The following is a 17027-nucleotide window of genomic DNA, read 5'->3' on the forward strand; positions in this document are numbered from 1 at the left end:
ATGCAGTGACCTTGCGGTAATTGTATGCGCGTGAGAGAATCTCATGTGTATTCAATGCACATTAGTTTGAGGCGGGAGGAGTTTTTCACCAAAGACGACACATTAATGGTCTGTACAGAGTAGTAGGACTACCCTTTGGTTTCATTACTACTCCTGTGTTAATCGTACCTGCTACTGGTAGGACTGGGATTTGTCTCAATGTATGTTTTTACCCTTTGGTGAGGGCTGGAAACTGATGTTACATGAGATAGCTCGAACAAATTGTCGTTATATTTTTGTCCTACAATTGATCAAAATTATACGGCATATAGCTTGAGACACAACTGGTATAACCCAGTAGCGTAGTAAGACATTTGTTGGTGTGTGGGCCTGCAGATATTTTGGGGGAGGAGGGGGACAGCTAACTTCCTGCAAGTTTACACATTTTGTCATGGGACAAAGAAAATCATGTGCAGTTTTATAGGTAATCTCCTGCTATTCTACACATTTTGCCAGGAGGTTGAGAGAAAATATTGCATTTTTAAAGGTAATTAAAGCTACAATATACAATGAGGGGAAAAAGGTATTTGATCCCCTGCTGATTTTGTTAGTTTGCCCACTGACAAAGAAATGATCAGTCTATAATTTTAATGGCATGTTTATTTGAACAGTGAGAGACAGAATAACAACAAAAAATTCCAGAAAAACGCATGTCAAAAATGTTATAAATTGCCTTGCATTTTAATGAGGGAAATAAGTATGGATGAGCTCCGGTCAAGACTATCCTACCAACGGGACATTAAAAACTGTAATATCTTGTGTTTCCCCGAGTCGTGGCTGAACGATGACTTGGATAACATACAGTGCCTTGCAAAAGTATTCGGCCCCCTTGAACTTTGCGACCTTTTGCCACATTTCAGGCTTCAAACATAAAGATATAAAACTGTATTTTTTGGTGAAGAATCAACAACAAGTGGGACACAATCATGAAGTGGAACGACATTTATTGGATATTTCAAACTTTTTTAACAAATCAAAAACTGAAAAACTGGGCGTGCAAAATTATTCAGCCCCTTTACTTTCAGTGCAGCAATCTCTCTCCAGAAGTTCAGTGAGGATCTCTGAATGATCCAATGTTGCCCTAAATGACTAATGATGATAAATACAATCCACCTGTGTGTAATCAAGTCTCCGTATGAATGCACCTGCACTGTGATAGTCTCAGAGGTCCGTTAAAAGCGCAGAGCATCATGAAGAACAAGGAACACACCAGGCAGGTCCGAGATACTGTTGTGAAGAAGTTTAAAGCCGGATTTGGATACAAAAAGATTTCCCAAGCTTTAAACATCCCAAGGAGCACTGTGCAAGCGATAATATTGAAATGGAAGGAGTATCAGACCACTGCAAATCTACCAAGACCTGGCCGTCCCTCTAAACTTTCCGGAGAAGACTGATCAGAGATGCAGCCAAGAGGCCCATGATCACTCTGGATGAACTGCAGAGATCTACAGCTGAGGTGGGAGACTCTGTCCATAGGACAACAATCAGTCGTATAGTGCACAAATCTGGCCTTTATGGAAGAGTGGCAAGAAGAAAGCCATTTCTTAAAGATATCCATAAAAAGTGTTGTTTAAAGTTTGCCACAAGCCACCTGGGAGACACACCAAACATGTGGAAGAAGGTGCTCTGGTCAGATGAAACCAAAATTGAACTTTTTGGCAACAATGCAAAACGTTATGTTTGGCGTAAAAGCAACACAGCTCATCACTCTGAACACACCATCCCCACTGTCAAACATGGTGGTGGCAGCATCATGGTTTGGGCCTGCTTTTCTTCAGCAGGGACAGGGAAGATGGTTAAAATTGATGGGAAGATGGATGGAGCCAAATACAGGACCATTCTGGAAGAAAACCTGATGGAGTCTGCAAAAGACCTGAGACTGGGACGGAGATTTGTCTTCCAACAAGACACGGATCCAAAACATAAAGCAAAATCTACAATGGAATGGTTCAAAAATAAACATATCCAGGTGTTAGAATGGCCAAGTCAAAGTCCAGACCTGAATCCAATTGAGAATCTGTGGAAAGAACTGAAAACTGCTGTTCACAAATGCTCTCCATCCAACCTCACTGAGCTCGAGCTGTTTTGCAAGGAGGAATGGGAAAAAATGTCAGTCTCTCGATGTGCAAAACTGATAGAGACATACCCTAAGCGACTTACAGCTGTAATCGCAGCAAAAGGTGGCGCTACAAAGTATTAACTTAAGGGGGCTGAATAATTTTGCACGCCCAATTTTTCAGTTTTTGATTTGTTAAAAAAGTTTGAAATATCCAATAAATGTCGTTCCACTTCATGATTGTGTCCGACTTGTTGTTGATTCTTCACAAAAAAATACCATTTTATATCTTTATGTTTGAAGCCTGAAATGTGGCAAAAGGTCGCAAAGTTCAAGGGGGCCGAATACTTTCGCAAGGCACTGTACAGCTGGCTGGGTTTTCGGTGCATCGGTGAGATAGAATGGCTGCCTCCGGCAAGACAAGGGGTGTAGGACTGTGTCTATTTGTAAATAACAGCTTGTGTACGAAATCTAATACTAAGGAAGTCTCAAGGTTTTGGTCGCCTGAGGATCTCGTGAAAAGCTGTAGACCGCACTATTTACCAAGAGAGTTTTCATCTATATTTTTCGTAGCTGTCTATTTACTACCACAAACCGATTCTGGCACTAAGACCGCACTCAACGAGCTGTATAAGGCCATAAGCAAACACATCCAGAGGTGGCGCTCCTAGTGGCCGGGGACTTTAATGCCGGGAAACTTAGATCCGTTTTACCTCATTTCTACCAGCATGTTACATGTGCAACCAGAGGGAAAAAAAACTCTAGACCACATTAAATCCACACACAGAGAAGTGTACAAAGCTCTCCCTCGCCCTCCATTTGGCATATCTGACCATAACTCTATCTTCCTAATTCCTGTTTACAAGCAAAAACTAAAGCAGGAAGCACCCTTGACTCGCTCAATACGGAAGTGGTCAGATGACGCAGATGCTAAGCTACAGGACTGCTTTGCTAGCACAGACTGAAATATGTTCTAGGATTCTTCCGATGGCATTGAGGAGTGAACCACATCAGTCACTGGCTTTATCAATAAGTGCATCGATGACGTCGTCCCCACAGTGACCGTACGTACACACCCCAACCAGAAGCCATGGATTACAGGCAACATCGCACTGAGCTAAAGGGTAGAGCTGCCGCTTTCAAGGAGCAGGACTCTAACCCAGACGATTATAAGAAATCCCGCTATGCCCTCCAACGAACCATCAAACAGGCAAAGCGTAAATGTGGCAGGCCATAGACTGTTCTCTCTGCGAAGGCTTCTTAACAGCTTCTACCCCCAAGGCATAAGACTCCTGAACAGCTAATCAAATGGCTACACAGACTATTTGCATTGTTCCCCCATTTTTACAGTGCTGCTACGCTCTGTTTACGATCCATGCATAGTCACTTTTCCATACCTACGTGTACATATTACCTCAACCACCTCAACTAACCTGTGCCCCCACACATTAACTCTGTACCGGTACCCCCAGGATATAGCCTCGCTACTGTTAATTTATTGTTGCTCTATAATTATTTGGTATTTTTCCATTTTATTTATTATTATTTATTATATATATTTTTTTACATCAGTTTATTTTAGTAAATACTTTTTAACACTTATTTTTCTTAAACTGTATTGTTGGTTAAGGGCTTGTAAGTAAACATTTCACTGTAAGGTCTACACTCTATTCGACGCATGTGACAAATAACATTTGATTTGATTTGAATACCTCTCATGTTTTATCACGTTACCTTTATATCCAAAGTATCTCGAAGGCACACTTTTATTATTGACCTGGGTCACATTCATTAAGCACAAAATGTTAAACGTTTTTTTTAACGGTTTGCATCGGAACCTGCTAAAGCGTTTCTTATTGGATAAGTTCAGGTTGTCCTTAGCTATATCAGTACGTTTTCTTCTGTTTGGTGCCCTGCCGGTACCAAAACACTCACATGTCATATAATTAACATTGCATGTCATATCATCCTTGACAGATATAACTCAATGTGTATCTACTGATGGTGCTAAATTAGGTTTCCTGGATATTACGAAAGGTGTCCCGCAGGGGTCGATTCTGGGTCCTGTACTTTTTGCTATTTACATTACCAATATCGTCTGTAAAAAAAAACTGTAACCTGCACTTCTATGCCGGTGATACTGTTGTATGTGTTATTTCCCCCACGGTTGACCAGGCTGAGGTTGTATTCATTGTATTAGAGAAATATTTTTACTGACCTGAAATTAGTATTGAATGTAGGTAAAACTAAGTTTATGCTGTTCTCTAGATCGCATACAACTAATTATGATGATTTAAGCATACAGGCCCTTCGGAAAGTATTCAGACCCTTTGACTTTATCCCACATTTTGTTACGTTATAGCCTTATTCTAAAATTGATTAAATAAAACATTTTCCTCAGCAATCGACACACAATACCCCATAATGACAAAGTGAAAACATGTTTTTAGGAATGTTTGCAAATGTATTACAAATAAAAAACAGAAATACCTTATTCATAAGTATTCAGACCCTCGAAATTTAGCTCAGGTGCATCCTGTTTCCATTGATCATCATTGAGATGCTTCTACAACTTGATTGGAGTTCACCTGTGGTAAATTAAATTGATTGGACATGATTTGGAAAGGCACACACCTGTCTATATAAGGTCCCACAGTTGACATGTTAGTGCAAAAACCAAGCCATGAGATCGAAGGAATTGTCCGTAGAGCTCCGAGACAGGATTGTGTTGAGGCACAGATCTGAGGAAGGGTACAAAAACATTTCTGCAGCATTGAAGTCCCCCAAGAACACAGTGGCCTCCATGATTCTTAAATGGAATAAGTTTGGAACCACCAAGACTCTTCCTAGAGCTGGCCGCCTGGCCAAACTGAGCAATCGGGGGAGAAGGGCCTTGGTCAGGGAGGTGACCAAGAACCTGATGGTCACTCTGACAGGTGTGAGGGAAATTTTCAACAAGGGGACAAGCCTCCTTGTTATAACAAGTATTTTAATAAAAGTAGTACCTTGATTGATTAATTTTGCCTCTCCTCATTATTGATTAAGGGTAGAATTTTCAACAAACAGAGCTCAGAGTTCCTCTGTAGAAATTGGAGGACAACCATCTCTGCAGCACTCCACCAATCAGGCCTTTATGGTAGAGCCAATCCTCAGTGAAAGGCACATGACAGCCCTCTTGGAGTTTGCCAAAATGTCCTTGAGTGTCCCGGCCAGATCCCGGACTTGAAACAGATGGAACATCTCTGGAGAGACCTAAAAATAGCCGTGCAGCAACGCCACCCATCCAACCTGACAGAGCTTGAGAGGATCTGCAGAGAGGAATGAGAGAAACTCCCCAAATACAGGTGTGCCAAGCTTGTAGCGTCGTACCCAAGAAAACATGAGGCTGTAATCGCTGCCAAAGTACTGAGTAAAGGTATGCAAATGTGATATTTACGTTATTTATTTAGTTTAGTTTTTTTTTTTATCTCAAAACCTGTTTTTGCTTTGTCATTATGGTGTATTGTGTATAGGTTGATAAGGAAAAAACTTTTAAAATCAATTTTTAGAATAAGGTAACAAAATGTGGAAAAAGTCAAGGGGTCTGAATACTTTCCGAATGCACTGTATGTACCTTGGATGGTGTCCATGTTGATCGTGTCCCTGCTTACAAATATCTGGGCATCTGGATAGATGAAAATCGGTCTTTTATAAAGTGTATTGATGAGTAGGTAAAGAAGCTGAGAATGAAAATGGGCTTCTTCTATAGAAATAGGTCCCGCCTCTCGCTAAGTAGTAGAAAGCAGATTATTCAGTCGACATTCCCATTGGTCCTAGACTATGGTGACATCATCTATAGGAATGCAGCTGCCACTTCATTAAAGCCATTAGATTAAGTTTATCATAGCGCACTGAGTTTTGTTACAGGTGCCAATTTTAGCACTCATCACTGTTTTCTCTACCAGAAAGTTGGTTGGCCCTCTTTGATGTCATGCAGGTTGATACATTACTATGTTTTCATTTATAAAGCCCTTTTACAAAAAAAGTCCCACTGTACCTAACATCTTTACTAGACTTTAGACATTTGAGTTACCACACCCGGTCTCAGAGATGGTTAACTCTAGAAATTCCTTTGGTCTCTACGGAGTTAGGGAAATGAGCTTTTAGTTTTCTTGCACCTTATTTGAGGGGAAAAAATTCAAAATGTTCTTGAAGTAGATGCTCTGGTGCCTCTAGCACAATTCAGAAGGCTGATTGAGGACCTTACTAGAGATGAATGTTTTTTTTTTATGACCATGTTACATACAGTGGGGCAAAAAAGTATTTAGTCAGCCACCAATTGTGCAAGTTCTCCCACTTAAAAAGATGAGAGAGGCCTGTAATTTTCATCATAGGTACACTTCAACTATGACAGACAAAATGAGAAAAAAAATCCAGAAAATCACATTGTAGGATTTTTTATGAATTTATTTGCAAATTATGGTGGAAAATAAGTATTTGGTCACCTACAAACAAGCAAGATTTCTGGCTCTCACAGACCTGTAACTTCTTCTTTAAGGGGCTCCTCTGTCCTCCACTCGTTACCTGTATTAATGGCACCTGTTTGAACTTGTTATCAGTGTAAAAGACACCTGTCCACAACCTCAAACAGTCACACTCCAAACGCCACTATGGCCAAGACCAAAGAGCTGTCAAAGGACACCAGAAACAAAATTGTAGACCTGCACCAGGCTGGGAAGACTGAATCTGCAATAGGTAAGCAGCTTGGTTTGAAGAAATCAACTGTGGGAGCAATTATTAGGAAATGGAAGACATGCAATACCACTGATAATCTCCCTCGATCTGGGGCTCCACGCAAGATCTCACCCCGTGGGGTCAAAATGATCACAAGAACGGTGAGCAAAAATCCCAGAACCACACGGGGGGACCTAGTGAATGACCTGCAGAGAGCTGGGACCAAAGTGGCTGGGTCTTTCAGCATGACAATGATCCCAAACACACCGCCCGGGCAACGAAGGAGTGGCTTCGTAAGAAGCATTTCATGGTCCTGGAGTGGCCTAGCCAGTCTCCAGATCTCAACCCCATAGAAAATATTTGGATGGAGTTGAAAGTCCGTGTTGCCCAGCAACAGCCCCAAAACATCACTGCTCTAGAGGAGATCTGCATGGAGGAATGGGCCAAAATACCAGCAACAGTGTGTGAAAACCTTGTGAAGACTTACAGAAAACGTTTGACCTCTGTCATTGCCAACAAAGGGTATATAACAAAGTATTGAGATAAACTTTTGTTATTGACCAAATACTTATTTTCCAACATAATTTGCAAATAAATTCATAAAAAATCCTACAATTTGATTTTCTGGATTTTTTTTTCTCATTTTGTCTGTCATAGTTGAAGTGTACCTATGATGACAATTACAGGCCTCTCTCATCTTTTTAAGTGGGAGAACTTGCACAATTGGTGGATGACTAAATACTTTTCTGCCCCACTGTATCTCCATGTCAGCCGTCTGCAGCAGAGACAGCCGGGGCGTCAATTGAAACCCTACGCATGCATTGGTGCTACGTTCAGAGGCGGGCGGTGACCCCTAGTGAATAAAAATCAGGGCAGATTGGCAGCAAATGCTGGTTATGTCATTCGACTGTCTCCAGAGCGATTTGATAATATACTGTCTGGAGGCATGGGATGCACGGGCAAGATAAGTGATGCACTTGCAAGACTCAACAGGGTACATAAGACATTTTTGTAAATGAGCCTCAATCCACCATCATTGTATATCTATTATTTTCTCTTTGGACTGGTGAGGATGCATAGATACACATTTTTCTACCCTCACCTCAGTTTCTCCTTTGTCCTGGATACCTGTACCCCGCTGCAAAGGGATGTCAGAATGTGACATTTTCTTGATAACGCGGTATCTAGGATATACTGGATCTGTGAACATGCCTGCATATACTACTTCAGAAAAGCATCACCTCTGATGTGACCAGTTAGCACCTAATAGTCCCTCTCAGCCCTAAAGAACAAAGTCCATCTCCACCAACAGCAGGTATAGGTCCTCTCAAAGAATAGAATCTATTTCAGTCTATTTTTACGGTTCCTCTCCCCAGTCAGTGCAGTTGTTTGCTATGCAGTGGTCTAACATTTCAAGGTTTTCGAACTGACGCTGGATGTTATGCAACGCCTGCTCTCGGGGACTCTGTAACGTAAGCAGAAGAGACAGGAATAGAGCAGAAACTGGCAGTGAGGCAGAGCAGGAGCCTGTTGTCTCCCCATAAAAGAGCAGGCACAGCCACTGTCCAGCCACTGGCTAGCTGATTAGACACCCTGCTGGCTTCTGCCCAACATGGCCCCCAACATGGCCCCCGACATGGCTGAGATGGACAGATAGCGGATGTCTGATTGCCGTTGAGTACATGGGAATAACCAAGGAAAACTATTTTATTTGTCAAGAGACCATGGGATTGATTGAGCACAGTTAAAGGGGATGGGCAGCAATTTGAATTAGTCTGGAAACAAAGGGGATATGGTTAGAAAAGGCAAATACACACATTTATATGTATTATTATTCACGTACATTTACAATGGCAGGGCAGGTACTGCCATAAACCATAGAACATAAGCAGAAGATCAAGAGACTGTCCTTATTACCCCAGCCTAGTATTTTCAAATCTAGAGAGAATATGAATCACAGATTTCCTTGTCTGAAACAGCTTGGGGTTAGGTCAGCATTTTAAAATTAAACCATCATTCTGCCTCTAACAAAATATGTTCATGTTTATACTCAGTCAGAAGACAAACCTCCGCTCCTTGTTGAAGTTACACTTCGCAAAGGAAGAAAGAAAGTATCGGGTTGGAAAGTGTCAACTAAGAACAGGGGACGGACTGTTTCGTCACACTGACATTTAATTGCAACAGGCAGTATCATAAATACCTGTTACATTCATTTGACAAAACCTCTGCTTCACTTTTCTCCATAGACGGAATACATCTACAAGTTTGTATGTGCTCGACAGTGCACTAGATGTCATTCTGCCGCTGAAGTTCAATTCCTTTGACAGCAAGGTACAGATTTATCAATTGCTTTAGGTGAGGAAGCCATCTTGTGGATATTTCATGTACTGACGATTTATCAACGAACACCTAAGCATCAGCATGACATTATCCCCCAAGTTGACAACTACTGCTAAAGGCCTAGCTGCCCCCCCCCCCCCCCCCCATTTCTCAATCGGATGATGTGTCGGGTGGGGATGAGAGTGAGAAGAATTGGATTACAGTGGAGAATCCAAGAAGGAAATGAAAGAAGTAAAGAAGTAAATAACGAGAAGTGGGCTTATTTCGTTGTTGTTTTTTGTTGGTGTTTCTATGGAACAGAGAGAGCGTACTCTGTGCCTCAAGAAGATGTCGGGTTGGAATGTGTCGGGTGTGGATCTTTGAAGCAGGGCGCCTATCAAGGGTGTTATCTTTGGGGCGGCGCTAGAAGTAAATGCAAAGGATATACGCGAAGAATTGAATCAACTGGTTGGTGCACAACGACTGACCCGCATGGTAGATGGAGTGAGGAAGCCCACTCCATCCATTCTATTTTTTTTGGATGAAACTCTCTCCCTCCTCACATGTATCTGGGTTATATGAGATTACCCGTGAGAGCCTTCATGCCCAAACCCATGCAGTGTGATAAACGTAAGTTATTTGGTCATGTGTCAAGTGTACGTAGAAGGGGTATTATGTGCCAGCTGAGCCTAAACGCTGCAATTGTGGTGGTGAACATGCACCCGAATTTCTGAAGGAGACGGAGGTGCCAAGAATAAAGGGCTGTCCAGAATGTCTCCTTATCCAGAGGCGGTGAGAGTGGAAGAAAAGGAGTGAAGTTGAAGAAGTAATGGTAGTAGGAGTAGATGAGACACCAGATGATGTTCCTTGTCAACAGAGGGATCCTGACATGTTGTGTGTGAAGAAGGTGGACGTTGTAGGGTTTATTACTTTGGTTATCATCTGCACAGCGCAAACGGAGAGGAAATCTTAGACAGTAGGCCTCATTGTGAGTGCGGGTGAGCGTTTTTTGGGACTCAGGAACTTTTCTGCAGCGGCATTACAAGGAATCCTGTCGAAGAACGCTCCATCCTCACAGTCACCTGAGCCTGTGTAGGGATGTGATTTGAATGTGACTGAAGGAGTGGGATGGTTTTTATTTTTTTATTTTGTATTATCTCAGGTCCCCCCTCTTCCCGCAATGGAATATGTAATTGTGTTTTTGTTTAAATTCCCCGTACAGTACAGTAGGTGGCGGCAATACACCAATACGTGTCGTCTGCCATATAACTTTAAAGAAGAAGCAGAAGAAGAAGGCACCGTCGGGGTTTGAGAAGACGGAGGATGTTTTGTTTGAAACTGATGTCGAGTGGAGAAGGGAGTGAGAAGGAATGGATTACAGTGGTGAATAAAACAAAGGAAACAAAACAAGTCAAGTGGTCGTGGAGTCTAGTAAATCCAAGCCTAGTTCTGACTCATTATTTGTTGGAGTGAGAGTTTTGGATGGATCGAGATACCTGGAAGATCCGTTTGAAGTCTTGATGATCGGCTATGAAAAGCCAACCGACATTTACTCCTGAGGTGCTGACTTGCTGCGCCCTCAACAACTACTGTGATTATTATTATTTGACCATGCTGGTCATTTATGAACATTTGAACATCTTGGCCATGTTCTGTTATAATCTCCACCCGGCAAAGCCAGAAGAGGACTGGCCACCCCTCATAGCCTGGTTCCTCTCTAGGTTTCTTCCTAGGTTTTGGCCTTTCTAGGGAGTTTTTCCTAGCCACCGTGCTTCTACACCTGCATTGCTTGCTGTTTGGGGTTTTAGGCTGGGTTTCTGTACAGCACTTTGAGATATCAGCTGATGTACGAAGGGCTATATAAATACATTTGATTTGATAAAATTATAGACGCGGTAGATGAGGTGGCGTCAGTGAAAATAACAAGAACTTGCCGACTGACCGGTATGGTGGTTGGAGTGAGGAAGCTTGACACTTTAGCACCTAAATACACAGATTTACGGGCCGATTGAATCCACATAGTGGAAGATCCACTATATAACGCAATTTAAATTTAAAGAGCAACTGCCACTAAAAAACAACTACTCATTTAGGAAGCAGCCTACAGTGCATTTGGAAAGTATTCAAACCCTTTGACTTTTTTCACATTTTGTTATGTTTCTATAATGTATTAAATAGTTTATTTTCCTCATTAATCTACACACAATACCCCATAACCACAAAGTAAAAACAGGTTTTTAGATTTTTGGTATATTTTTTTTAAATATTACGCTTACCTAAGTATTCAGACCCTTTATTCAGTACTTTGAAGCACCTTTGGCAGCGATTACAGCCTCAAGACTGCTTGGGTATGGCACTACAAGCTTGGCACACCAGTATTTGGGGAGTTTCTCCCATTCTTCTCTGCAGATCCTCTCAAGCTCTGTCAGGTTGGATGGGGAGCGTCGCTGCACAGCTATTTCCAGGTCTCTCCAGGGATGTTTGATCGGGTTCAAGTCCGGGCACTGGCTGGGTCACTCAACATTCAGAGACTTGTCCCGAAGCCACTTCTGCATTGTCTTGGCTGTGTGCTTAGGGTCATTGTCCTGTTGGAATGTGAACCTTCGCCCCAGTCTGAGGTCCTAAGCGCTCTGAAGAAGGTTTTCATCAATGATCTCTCTGTACTTTGCCGTTAATCTTTTCCTCATTCCTGACTAGTCTCCTAGTTCCTTCCACTGAAAGGGAAGGTGCCAGGTTTCCTAAAGATGTGACGCTTGACCTTCAGGCCAAAGAGTTCAATCTTGGTTTCATCAGAGCATATAATCTTGTCCTTTAGGTGCCTTTTGGTAAACTCCAAGCGGGCTGTCATGTGCCTTTTACTGAGGAGAGACTACCTTCTGGCCACTTTACCACAAAGGCCTGATTGGTGGAGTGCTGCAGAGATGGTTGTCCTTCTGGAAGGTTCTCCTATCTCCACAGAGGTACTCTGGAGCTCTGTCAGAGTGACCATCGGGTTCTTGGTCACCTCCCTGACCAAGGCCCTTCACCCCTGATTGCTCAGTTTGGCCGGGCGGCTAGCACTAGGAAGAGTCTTGGTCATTCCAAACGTCTTTCATTTAAGAATGGTGGAGGCCACTGTGTTCTTGGGGACCTTCAATGCTGCAGACATTTTTTGGAACCCTTCCCCAGATCTGTGCCTTGACACAATCCTGTCTCGGAGCTCTACGAACAATTCCCACAACCTCATTGCTCTGACTTGCATTGTCAACTGTGGGACCTTATATAGACAAGTGTGTACCTTTCCAAATAATGTCCAATCAATTGAATTTACCATAAGTGGACTCCAATCAAGTTGTAGAAACATCTCAAGGATGATCAATGGAAACAGGATGCACCTGAGCTAAATTTTGAGTCTCATAGCAAAGGGTCTGAATATTTATGTAAATAAGGTATCTGGTTTTATATTTAATACATTTACAAACATTTCTACACACCTGCTTTCACTGTGTCATTATGGGGTATTGTGTGTAGATTGATGACAATTTTTAGTTATTTAATCAATTTTAGAATAAGGCTGTAACGTAACAAAAATGTGGAAAAAAATCAAGGGGTCTCCAAATGCTTTCCGAAAGCACTGTATGTGGCATCAATATGAGTCAGAAATATTTATTCTAATTTCAAAATTGACTACTAAGTGTATATATGACAATTTTGGTCATGAAGTCAGTCTTGTCCAAAACAGAGTTTTGTGAGACTCGTCGTCTGGACTGCATCACAACGCAAATTAAGGTTGGGTTTGTTTCAATCTGGTCCACATGCCCACAGCTGGCAACACACAAGTAGTCATAAATTCGAAGTGCAGCTGCACCAGACCGATCTAAATGCATGTGGTAAATTTGGGTTGACTTTGGATATCCTGATGAGGCGAGCTAGGGACCATCGGTAAATTACACAATGTACATGGGACAATATGCTAAAATTGCAATAGTTCCAAATTTCAATGACTTAACAACTCAAACCAACTATGAATTGTATTACATAAATTCATATACATATGCAGTACCAGTCAAAAGTTTGGACACTCCTACTCATTCAAGGGTTTTTCTTTATTTTACTATTTTCTACAATGTAGAATAATAATGGAGACATAAAAACAATGAAATAACTCACATGGAATCATGTAGTAGCATGTTAAACAAATCAAAATATGTTTTATAATTGAGATTCTTCAAAGTAGCCACCCTTTGCCTTGATGACAGCTTTTGCACACTCTTGGTATTCTCTCAACCAGCCTCATGAGGTAGTCACCTGGAATGCATTTCAATTAACAGGTGTGCCTTGTTAAAAGTCAATTTGTGGAATTTCTTTCCATCTTAATGTGTTTGAGCAAATCAGTTGTGTTGTGACAAGGCAGGGGTGGTATACAGAAGATTGCCCTATTTGGTAAAAGACCAAGTCCATATTATTGCAAGAACAGCTCAAATACACAAAGAGAAACGACAGTCCATCATTACTTTAAGACATGAAGGTCAGTCAATCTGGAAAATTTCAAGAACTTTGAAAGTGTCTTCAAGTGCAGTTGCATGATGAAACTGGCTCTCATGAGGACAACCACAGGAAAGGAAGAACCAGAGTTACCTCTGCTGCAGCTGCAGAGGATAAATTCACTAGAGTTAAATGCACCTCAGATTGCAGCCCAAATCAATTCTTTACAGAGTTCAAGTAAGACACATCTCAACATCAACTGTTCAGAGGAGACTGCATGAACCAGGCCTTCATGGTCAAATTGCTGCAAAGAAACCACTACTAAAGGACACCAATAATAAGAAGAGACTTGCTTGGGTCAAGAAACACAAGCAATGGACATTAAACCGGTGGAAATCTGTCCTTTGGTCTGATGAGTCCAAATTTGAGATTTTTGGTTCCAACCGCCGTGTTTTTATGAGACGCAGAGTAGGTGAACGGATGATCTCTGCATGTGTGGTTCCCACCGTGAAGCCGTAGAGTAGGGGGTGTGATGGTTTGGGTGTTCTTTGCTGGTGACACTGTCAGTGATTTATTTAGAATTCAAGGCACACTTAACCAGCATGGCTACCACAGCATTCTGCAGCGATACACCATCCCATCAGGTTTGCACTTAGTGGGACTATCATTTGTTTTTCAACAGAACAATGACCCAAAACACACCTCCAGGCTGTGTAAGGTTTATTTGACCAAGGAGAGTGATGGAGTGCTACATCAAATGACCTGGCCTCCACAATCACCCGACGTCAACCCAATTGAGATGGTGTGAAATGAGTTTGACCGCAGAGTGAAGGAAAACAAGTGCTCAGCATATGTGGGAACTCCTTCAAGACTGTTGGAAAACTATTCCTCCTGAAGCTGGTTGAAAGAAATACTCTGTATTTGAGCTGTTCTTGCCATAATATGGACTTTTACCAAATAGGGCTATCTTCTCTATACCACCCCTACCTTGTCACAACACAACTGATTGGCTCAAACACATTAAGAAGGAAAGAAATTCCACAAATGAACTTTTAACAAGGCATACCTGTTAATTGAAATGCATTGGTTGAGAGAATGCAAAGCTTGTGCAAAGCTGTCATCAAGGCAAAGGGTGGCTACTTTGAAGAATCTAAAATATATTTTGATTTGTTTAACACTTTTTTGGTTACTACATGATTCCATGTATTATTTAATAGTTTGTCTTGACGATTATTCTACAATGTAGAATTAAAGAAAACCCCTTGAATGATTAGGTGAAAGCATTTAATGAGAACTAAAAAGGTGTGCAACGTGAAAATAGTGTCTCATTTACATTGTATAATTTATTGATGGTCCTTAATTAGCCCCAGGGATAGGCTTTACAAAGTTCAACCAACTTTAACACCTGCAAACCCACACACACCCTAAAACCAATTTACGTTTGAGTTCAGTCATGGCCGCTAGCATCCTTTAATTAATGACACAAATCTAAAAGGAGGCAAAATCAGGACATGCAGTCACCTTTTAAAGGTAATTCCCAATTGAACAGACATATGCAGCGTTTACCACACATCGAATCGAGCCCCTAATTCAATTTCACTGGCACCAGAGTCGATCAACATATTAAACAGTAGATTAGACCATCTATAAGAAAACCACACAACAATCTAATCAGTACTCCAGTAATCACATTGATTTTATTCTTACAAATAACTACATTCTTCCTAACATGAAAATAATTAGTGTTAGGTTAAATTCTGATTAAAAAGGTGTTTGTTAGTGTCTGTTAGCTTTCTCGTTCAAATAGTGCATGTCTGATATAAGCAACAATCTCACACAATGCATACATAGTTTGACGATTCAATTAACACATGCTAAGTGTGTTTTTACACATATGTGTGTAGTTGCACATAGACAGTAGTTCCTGTCCATCCTAAGACACTGGAGTACAGCTGCTTTTGATCAGAATCAGCTGCTTCTTCCAAGGAGCAGTCACAATGACAAAATAACAACGGAAAATCTGGAACGAGAGAGAGAGAGGAAAGGAGTTTTGGCATTAGGGAGTCAGCATAGCAGAGAAACTTCCATATCCAAGTTCTTTGTGATAAGGACTGTTACCAAGGCAAATAGTGCAAACATGCACAGCCTCTGTGCTATTAGCACTAACTCAACCCCCTTAACAAGAGATTAGATTAAAGACTAAATACTGATAGCTCTCGAAGGACTTTCACTGCCTCAAAAAAACATGCCGACCCCAGTCTGAAATGTAAGGCTCTCCCAAAGCCATTCTTGAAATGAATTCGGAAAATATTTACATCCTCCATCTCTATCAGAAGGAAATATAGTTTATTTTATACCTATTGGTAATGGACGTTCAGCCCCCCCCCCCCCCCCCCCCCCCCCCCCCCCTCTCTTTCTCATGCCCCTAAATTAAATCCATAAAATACATGCTGCAGATACCGAGCGGGTTCAAGATGTGGTTGAGGCATACCTGGGTGTTGGAATTGTCTGGAGAACAGAAGGAGGACTGGCAACCTCTCACCTCCACATCAATATCGTACTGACCTGCACCGACCTCCTGAGAGAGCCACACCTTAGTTCAGCTTCACTTGTGCGTTAAAGGGCTTTCAACAAGACATCGGACGCAGAGCAAACACAAGCAATTGCAAAATCATACTTCAATGTACAATGCAAATGCAACAAAGCTGTGTTTATCTAGTTGGGAAATGAAAATAAAATGTACAGAATTAGGGGAAAAAAAAAACATATGTAAAAATACAAACTCTCGAATCACCATACCTAGAAAGAAGAAAATGCACTCCCTAAATATTTATTAGGAGTTGCAGTCTTTACGAACAGATTGCCCATAAGGTATGATCCCTTAAAATCAATTATGAGCTGGCGAGACTGCTGTCAAACAAGGGGGTCTCTCACCTCTCTGTGGACAGAGTGGAACTTGGTAATGTTGTGGAGCTGATGAGTCTGGCTGTGGAAGTTGAAGCTCTTGATGCCAAAGGCAACACAGGCCTGTACCTCTGGGTCAGCTGGGTCCACATCCTGCCCAAGAGGTGCCGCAGTGGCCATGGCTGACAGGAGGAAGAAAGGGCAGAGGAAATGCCAGAAGTAGAACATATTCGGTCTGGTTAGTAACAGGTTTTCACAAGACTTAGAGAGACTCTCTGGCTGGCACCAAGAAGGGCGGCACCAGATTATACACTGTATGTACACAGAAACTCACACGCACGCCCACGCTGGTTTGTCAGTAGCTTAATCTGTTTAGTGAGCTGTGTTTGTGTGAGCCTTTGATACTTCTGTCTTGTGTAGGACTCGGACAGTTTAGTGGGTTAGGTTTGAATATCTCATGTTAGGCATGGCTTGCAGTAACACATGGTGAGGTCTGTGGCTGGATAGGCACTGGCAATTATCAAAGCACAAA

At 41.8% G+C, this 17027-nt stretch overlaps 1 protein-coding gene across 1 annotated transcript; it reads right to left on the reverse strand.

Annotated features, from left to right (window-relative positions):
* Positions 1-14914: 14914 nt before the first annotated feature.
* LOC110527556 lies at positions 14915-16854 on the reverse strand. The gene is made up of 3 exons (XM_021608919.2): positions 16526-16854; positions 16083-16169; positions 14915-15611 (listed from the first exon to the last, which is right to left on the reverse strand). Exons 1-3 carry the CDS (start codon positions 16721-16723, stop codon positions 15525-15527), a joined length of 372 nt encoding a protein of 123 aa, XP_021464594.1. The 5' UTR covers positions 16724-16854; the 3' UTR covers positions 14915-15524.
* Positions 16855-17027: the final 173 nt, after the last annotated feature.

The sequence above is a fragment of the Oncorhynchus mykiss genome, chromosome 7 (assembly GCF_013265735.2).
Source record: "Oncorhynchus mykiss isolate Arlee chromosome 7, USDA_OmykA_1.1, whole genome shotgun sequence".
In the NCBI taxonomy this organism is placed as follows: domain Eukaryota; kingdom Metazoa; phylum Chordata; class Actinopteri; order Salmoniformes; family Salmonidae; genus Oncorhynchus; species Oncorhynchus mykiss.